Source organism: Buteo buteo, chromosome 31, assembly GCF_964188355.1.
Source record: "Buteo buteo chromosome 31, bButBut1.hap1.1, whole genome shotgun sequence".
Taxonomy (NCBI): domain Eukaryota; kingdom Metazoa; phylum Chordata; class Aves; order Accipitriformes; family Accipitridae; genus Buteo; species Buteo buteo.
The window spans coordinates 1,767,819-1,776,166 of NC_134201.1; the positions used below are offsets into that span (position 1 = coordinate 1,767,819).

The following is an 8,348-nucleotide window of genomic DNA, read 5'->3' on the forward strand; positions in this document are numbered from 1 at the left end:
GCCATGGCCTCCACTGTCACTAGACACTGACAGGTGAGCCCTAAATCCAATCCTTGATCTCTACATGGTCACAAGGTGACTGAGAGGCTTTTGCTCCTGCAGTCGTGCAGAACCCTGAGCAACTCCTGACTCCAGCATTGGAAGACAAGCCCAGTGTTCATGCGCAGCACAGAAGAGATCTCATTTTATTACACAGATGTTGTAATGTGTTCAGCTCTCAACAAGCATTAGACACCTTTATAGAGGCTCCAGGTAAGACAGAGGGGGTTCATACCTCTTTAGAAGTGAAAGGAAACCAAACATTACTGTAGGAACATTATAAATTAAGAAAGAAAATGATAATAATAATAATGATAAGAAGAAGAAGAAGAAGAAGAAGAAGAAGAAGAAGAAGAAAGAGAACAACTACCACAACAACAAAATCAGGACTGGTGTGGAATACCCTGGCAGTCATTTGTGGAGAGATGGGAAGTTTCTCGGTGCAAAATAGGAGCCCATGTAATTAGTTTCCTAATGCCATCCCTGAGGTCCTGATTCCTCATGCTGTAGATGAGGGGGTTCACAACGGGAGGCACCACCGAGTACAGAACTGCCAGCACGAGGTCCAGGTATGGGGACGAGATGGAGGGGGGCTTCAGGTAGACAAATATGGCAGTGCTGATAAACAGGGAGACCACAGCCAGGTGAGGGAGGCACATGGAAAAGGCTTTGTGCCGTCCCTGCTTGGAGGGGATCTTCAGCACAGCCCTGAAGATCTGCCCATAGGACAGTACAATGAAAACAAAACACCCAAATGCTAAACAGACACCAACTGCAATTACCCCAGCTTCCCTGAGGTAGGTATTTGAGCAGGCGAGCTTGAGGATCTGGGGGATTTCACAGAAGAACTGGTCCACAGCATTGCCTTGGCAGAGGGGTAGTGAAAATGTATTGGCAGTGTGCAGCACAGCATGGAGAAACCCACTGCCCCAGGCAGCTGCTGCCATGTGGACACAAGCTCTGCTGCCCAGGAGGGTCCCATAGTGCAGGGGTTTGCAGATGGCAACGTAGCGGTCATAGGCCATGACAGTGAGGAGATACAATTCTGCTGACATCAAAAAGACTAACAGAAAGACCTGTGCAGCACATCCTGGGTGGGAAATGGCCCTGGTGTCCCACAGGGAATTGGCCATGGATTTGGGGACAGTGGTGGAGATGGCACCCAGGTCGAGGAAGGAGAGGTTGAGGAGGAAGAAGTACATGGGTGTGTGGAGGCGGTGGTCGCAGGCTATGGCTGTGATGATGAGGCCATTTCCCAGGAGGGCAGCCAGGTAGATGCCCAGGAAGAGCCAGAAGTGCAAGAGCTGCAGCTCCCGTCTGTCTGAAAATGCCAGGAGGAGGAACTCAGTCATGGAACTGCTGTTGGGCATATGCGTCCTCTGGACACGGGGGACTGTCCAAGGAGGAAAAGGCAGTGACAAGTTACCACAAACATCTCTGAGTAAAACCAAAGATATGTCTCATACACCCTCCCCCTGACACATATGCACCCTTTTTCCTTCCTCAGGAGAAACTTTCATTCTGCCTCTGCTCTTCAGCTTCATTTTCTGTGGCTCTGTGTGCTGGAGCAGGGCCTCTGCCCGTTGTCTCTTGAGGAGTTGACCCAGCCCCACTGCAGTGGGTAGATGGGAACGTGGCAGGGGGGCTGGGTATGATATTCAAAATATGTCAGATAAAATCACTCCTAACACAGGAGGGCTTGGCAGCATCTGCACTCCCAGTGTTAAAGAATGTGGGTGGCAGAAAGAAGTTTGGGGGGGGGGTAAGTACTTCCCCCATCCTTCCATGTGAGTGTTCTCTGAAATCAGAAATCATGAGCTGAGACATGAGAGTCAGAGAGATTCACTGTGGCTTAGTGAGGAGTGAATGGAACTGGCTGGGCTTGTTCCCAGCTGCCCTGTGCTTGCAGTTTTCTCAGATGGAGGGCGATCACACTCCTGTGGTACCAGTAAAAGCCACCAGACACTACTGAAAGGAGAGGGACCCACTGCAGACTACTAAATGTCTCACCCTTTCTCAAGGTCTCAGCACCCTCTTTCTACAAAAGGACACACACGGCTCATTTCATCAACCCAACAGCATTTCCTCAGTTATAGGTAGCATCTCTGCACCTGTCTTTGTGGGCTTTCAGATAACAGAAAGATGCTATGTGAAAGATTTCCTTGCTTAAGGACAGCTCACAGCTTGGAAAGCCACTCCAGAGAGTTAAAGCCAATGTCCTAATGATTACATCTAATCCAGGGAAAACCAGCTCATTCCCCAGCCCCACAGAATGCATTGCCCACAGCCCCACAGGTGAGAGCTGGGACACCTCATTTCCAGGGACACACCTGCATAGGAGGACCCACAAGGTCAGAGTGTGACTCTGCAGCTGAAACTCCCATTCCCAGAGAGCCTGACAGCAAGAATGAAATAATAATAAAACCAACACAGACAACTGGAGAAACATGGGAAAATACAGTGAGGGTCTGGCTGAGAGAGGCAAGCAGGGAGGCAGCTGGGCACTCAGGAAAGTTCTGCTTACTCAGCTGTTCAGACCTCTTCCCAGACACCAACAGTGCCAGGCAGATGCTCTCAGCCCTGAGCTCTGCAGAGGGAAATGGGCACGTGGCTGGAGAGCTGCACCCACGGCTCTACTGGAGCTCTGGCTGCTGAGGAGATGGTTCATGCCTTGGACCCCCCAGCTCTGAGGGCAGAGGCTTTGCTGGGAGGGAGAGAGCCAAAGGGGCTTGCTCAGAGGAAGGGGTCTGCACTGGAGGAGATCATACAGAGTTTTCTGAATTCTCCCTCCCACAACATTTCTGCGTTTTGTTTCCTCTCATGCCCTGATCATATTCCTGTTGCCTGGAGACTTTTTCCTGGGAGATGTCTTTCTATCCCATTTCTTTTCCCTGTCAGCACTCACAGACCCCATCCCAACCTTTGCCCACCCATCTTGGACCTACAGAAACCTGCCTGTTTGCAGAGCACTGGCTGGGTGCATGTTCCTCTTTGCAGGTGCAAAAGGGCAGCTCAGAACAACCCTGATGGGTCCAGAAAAGGGGGTGCTGTCCATAGGCAGGGCAGTGGCTCAAGGCACTTTAACAAGCTCCTAGCAGACCTACTGATCACTGTGCCCTGGTACACAGCCCCCTGGGGCAGAGGGACCCTGCTCTAAAGCACAGCTCGGGGGGTGCCCTGCACAAATGCCTTCACAGCCCTGCAGCCGTCCCCAGAAAAAAGTAGTTGTCATGCCCTGTCCTTCTGATGGTGCAGCAGGGAATTCCTGCTCTGGACTACATCCTTCTTGTCTACTGTAGAGAAACTGTGAGTTTTACTTACAGAGCTAATAAGCTGCGGATTGTGCCAGCTATTGGAGATCCCGTCAGGATACTCTTGTGCATTGCCCTGCAGTCAGAGATTGTCCTCCAACTGCTGACTGCCTTTAACCTCCCTCTGTCTTCCCTCCTCTCCCCTCGGTGCCTGCAGGCAGTGCTCTCAGCCCTGCTGCACTTTGCAGAGGAGCTGCTCCTGGATAGAGCTGTCTCTCTGCAGTGCTGCCTGCTTGTAATGAACTCGCTCCATCCCAGGAGCCCAGCCCAGCCCAGCAGCAGAGGACCATCCCAAGGCACCATTTCCTCTGCCTGCTCTGGGATCCCTGAAGATGTCTCTGGAGCTCTGGGGCTGACAGCTCCTGAAAGGCACCGGGGTCGCCCCTGGGGAACATACCGCAAAATCACCTGAATTAATCACCAACAGTAGAGAGAGAGATTGATTCCAGCAACATGGTTTGCCCTGCCAGAGTGCGGTTCTCTGTGACAGGTGTCAACGTGCCCCTCTTGACATCGATATTCTTCACCCACAAGAAAAGGGACACACAGACAGGGCCAGGGAGGGGCTTGGCTTCCCTTGTGCAGGCCAGGGATTCAGCTGAGGCAATGCAGGCTTCTCATCCTGACCAGGAAGCCCTTGGGTTGAAGCAGGACTCAGCTCCCTGCTTTGACTCCACAGACCCAGCGGAGCTGGGAATCCTCCTGCTTCAGTTCAGGTGTGCACAAAAGAGTTGCCAGTGTGTGAGCCCTGCTCTGAGCCCCTTTACCTTTAGTCAGTGGGGACTCAGGTGCTCACATACAGATACTTTGTGATGACTGAGGTGCCAGAGGTGGTCCAAGCCATGTGCAAGTGTTTGCAAGCCCTGATGGAAAATCTCTGAGGATACCCACCTCCTCCCTGAGCATCAGCTGAGGGCCAGAGGGGGAATGGAGAGATCTTGGCCACCCACAATGACATCAGATGTTTAGGGCACCTGAACGTGCCTTGTAAAATATCTGAAAAGCCTCTAGTGCCATGCCAGGTGCCTGCGTGCCAAACACAACTCCACTCAGTAGGCAAACACAGCACCCAACCTCCAGGAAAGCCATGCCCTCTTAGAGCTGGTGGGGGGCAGACACCCCAGGGCCTCCCAAAGGGGTCCAGTGACTATGTGCGACTACCTGAATGACAGCACCACGGCACTGATGCAAGGCCATGCCACCTACACCCGTGGTGATGTGGGGCTGGGAAGCAGATCCCAGCAGGGTGACCTCCCCTGTGCCTCTCTTCTCAGGACTACCCTCCTCTCTCTGAACCTCTACTCACCTGCCTGATACTAAGAAGAGGGAAGCTGATAATAATCACAGACTCATAGGATCATAGGATAATAGAATGGTTTTGGTTGGAAAGGAACCTTTAAAGACCACCTAGTTCAAACCCCTTGCCGTAGCAGGGGCATCTTTCACTAGATCAGGTTGCTCAAAGCCCCATCCAACTTGACCCTGAACACTGACAATGATGGGGCATCCACAACTTCTCTGGGCAACCTGTCCCAATGTCTCCCTACCCTCACCATAAAAATTTTCTTCTTACATCCAATCTACCCCCTTTAGTTTTGAAACCCTTGCCCCTTGTCCTGTCACTACAGACCTTGGTAAAAAATCTCCATCTTCTTAAAAGCCTCCTTTCTATATTGTATGGCTGCACTAAGGTCTCCTGTCACAGATCCTGATTTAGAGTTCTGCCAAGCACACCAGTTTGTTGCAGACAGGTGATTTAGACTGCTTAAAGAACCACTGCCAGAGGTATCAGCAAAAGTGGTTTTCTTGAAACTTAGCAAAGTTTGATGGCAAGGTTCACTCTATCACTTACTGCACAAAGGATATAAAAATGATTCAGTTACCAACACAGAATCAAAGGTACCAATACAAAATCTGTATAGAGCACTATCATACAAGGTAATACATGATATTGGTCATTTCCGAAAGATCTGCAGAAGGTAAGAAGTCTCTCAGCCTCAAGAACCTTGAGAGATGTCCCAGCTCAAGGGGAGATCCCTGCCGTGCAGCCAGCTGCTTAGCAGGGAGCGCTCAAAGAAGGCTCACTTAGGGTGTCATATTTATGGAATAAAGTGGTTGGCCCGCAGTCAAATTGCATGCAGTGGAGAAGGTATGCATGAGACTGCTTGTACCCACAACTTTCTTTGTTCCTTGACAAACGAGTCTTGGAGGAAACACCTGCTATTCATGGGTTAATCGCATGCTTGCTCTTCCAGTTTCCAAGCCCATATGCATCAATGTTCACCATGTCACTCTCTTCCTGTGTGGGTTTCCAGAGAATAGCTTGGAACTAGAGAGGTTCTTAGTCTGTTATATCTAGGCCTTTACCTCTTTTGGACCCTGAACCCAACTACCACTAGTGTGGCCGAAGAGCCGAGTGCATCCATCCCAGGGACTCAGCTCCCTCCCACTCCTGCCGCAAACCAATGGGTGGTGGGAATCCTCTCGCCTCAGTTCAGGTGTGCACACAATACAGTCCTCTGGAGACTGGAAGAAATCACATGTCCCTCCTATCTCCAGGAAGGACCCAGGGAACTGCAGGCCAATCAGCCTTACCTCTCTCCCTGGGAAGGTAATGGAGTAGCTAAGCCTGGAAATATTTCCAGGCACATTGTACTGGTTTTGGCTGGGGTGGAGTTGATTTTCTTCATGGGGGTCCCTATGGTGCTATGTCTGGGATCTGTGACCAAAAGAATGTTGACAACACACCAATGTTGTAGCTATTGCTGAACCATGTTTGCACAGCATCAAGGCCCTCTCTGTTCCCTCTCTTCCTCCCCAGCGAGTAAACTGTATTTCTTGGTGAGGGAAGAGCAGGGGATGTCATTTAGCCAGTCAAAGGTTTACACTGTCTATTGGTGTCCATGTCCACATCCTGGTAGCGGGGGCGGGGGGTGCAGTGAAGGCCCCTGTGAGGAGAGACCAGGGGCTGCCTCCATGCCAGACACATCTGGTTCCAGCTGGCTCCAACATGCACCCACCACTGGCCAAAACCTGAGCCCATCAGCAAAGCTGGGGGAACCTCTGTGAAGGTATATTTAAGAAAGGACACAACTGCTAGAGTGGGAGAGGAGCGAGGAGAAAAAACTGTGAGAAACAGCCCTGCAAACACCAAGGTCAGTGAAGAAGGAGGGAGAGGAAGTGCTCCAGGTGCCAGAGCAGATGGTCTCCTGCAGCCCATGGAGAAGACCCCAGTGGAGAAGGTAATCCCTGCAGCCTGTGGATGACCCAACACTGGAGACATTGGATAATTCCTGAAAGAAGGGTGGCTTGCGGAGAGCCCAAGCTGGAGAGGTTTATGTCAAAGGACTGTAGCCCATAGGAGAGACTGCATGGGAAAAGTGTTAGAAGGAAGGAGCAGCAAAGAGGAACTGGTATGGACTGACCACAACCCCCCATTCCCCACCCCCTGCACTGCTCACAGGGGGAGGAGGTAGAAGAGCTGTGAGCTAAGGCGGGAAGTTGAGCAAGGGAGAAAAGGGTGGGGAGAGGCCTTCCTTGGGGAAGGAGATAAGGTCTGTCTTATCTCCACCAGCCCCACACTTCTTCCAGCCTCAGCCTTTGCAACTGCACATGCCTGGTCTGCCCACGTAGCTTTGCCACTGTCACGTTTGTACGAGGCCCACGCACATCTTGGCACACCCAAGTGTAAGCTGGCCTCCCCCAAACCTGGAGCCCAGCTGGCCTTGGAGACAGGGAGGGCCCAGGTCCCCCCTGCCCAGGGCTGGGCACAGCTTTTCCCTGGGAACCTCCCTGAGGAGCTCTCCTCCTGTCTGTCAGCCTGTGGCCTGGCACGGGTGGCACAGGGACAAGGGCTGCTGGGGCAGGGCTGAAGTAGCTCAGCTGGGAGAGCGTTAGACTGAAGATCTAAAGGTCCCTGGTTCAACCCCGGGCTTCAGCAGTGATTTGCTCCCTTTCATTTTTGCAGAGCCCATCTGCTGCCTTCCAGCCTGCCCCAGCCCTGCTTGCTCCTTCACCCCTTGTCTCAGAGCACTGTCCCTGCCTTGTAGCTGCAGATCTGTGGCTAAGAAGGAGCCTTCCTCCAGCACCAACAGTCCCCAGCCTCCCCCTGGGCAGGACTCTCCATTCAGCGCTCCTCTGGGCTGCTCTCCAGCTGTCCCTCCTTCCCTGCTCCACACGGATTGGGATCTTTCCTCTGCGGGGTCTCTGCAAAGACCTCCTCTCTCTCCTGCTTGTCATTCTCGATGGTGCACAGGCTGCTCCCATCCTCATACACCTCCTCCACCTGGTCCTCAGTTCCCAGACCTGAGGCCATGTCGTGGTTTAACCCCAGCCAGCAACTAAGCACCACGCAGCCGCTCACTCACTCCCCCCCCACACCCAGTGGGATGGGGGAGAAAATCAGGAAAAGGAGTAAAACTCCTGGGTTGAGATAAGAACGGTTTAATAGAACAGAAAAGAAGAAACTAATAATGATAATGATAACACTAATAAAATGACAGCAGTAGTAATAAAAGGATTGAAATGGACAAATGATGCGCAGGGCAATTGCTCACCACCCTCCGACCGACACCCAACCAGTCCCCCAGCGGCGAAATCCCTGCCCCCCCACTTCCGAGTTCGTAAACGAGGTGGGACATCACATGGTATGGAATACACCGTTGGCCAGTTTGGGTCAGGTGCCCTGGCAGGGCATGAGAAGCTGAAAAATCCTTGGCTATAGTCTAAACACTACTGGGCAACTGAAAACATCAGTGTTATCAGCATTCTTCACATACTGAACTCAAAACATAGCACTGTACCAGCTACTAGGAAGACAGTTAATTCTATCCCAGCTGAAACCAGGACAGGCCACCATCCCCCCAGTCCCAGGGAGAGGCACTCCCTGGAGCTGAGGCCTCAATGGCAGCATCCTCCCTCCGGAGGTCTGTCACAGCGAGACCTCTGATGTGCCCAGGACATCTGACAAAGCTGTGCTGAGGATCAGCCACTGTAGAA

The 8,348-nt window shown here is 52.1% G+C and overlaps 1 protein-coding gene and 1 non-coding gene across 2 annotated transcripts; one reads left to right on the top strand and one right to left on the bottom strand.

Annotated features, from left to right (window-relative positions):
• Positions 1 to 422: 422 nt before the first annotated feature.
• On the bottom strand, positions 423 to 1,409 carry LOC142025988 (olfactory receptor 14A16-like). The gene has a single exon (XM_075018735.1). The coding sequence runs from the start codon at positions 1,407 to 1,409 to the stop codon at positions 423 to 425; it is 987 nt and encodes a 328-aa protein (XP_074874836.1).
• Positions 1,410 to 7,217: 5,808 nt separating this feature from the next.
• On the top strand, positions 7,218 to 7,290 carry TRNAF-GAA (transfer RNA phenylalanine (anticodon GAA)). Its single transcript has one exon. It is a non-coding gene; the product is annotated as a tRNA-Phe (tRNA).
• Positions 7,291 to 8,348: the final 1,058 nt, after the last annotated feature.

Coding starts and splice junctions, on each gene's coding strand:
- LOC142025988 (XM_075018735.1), bottom strand. CDS start 1,409: ATGCCCAACAGCAGTTCCATGACTGAGTTCCTCCTCCTGGCATTTTCA.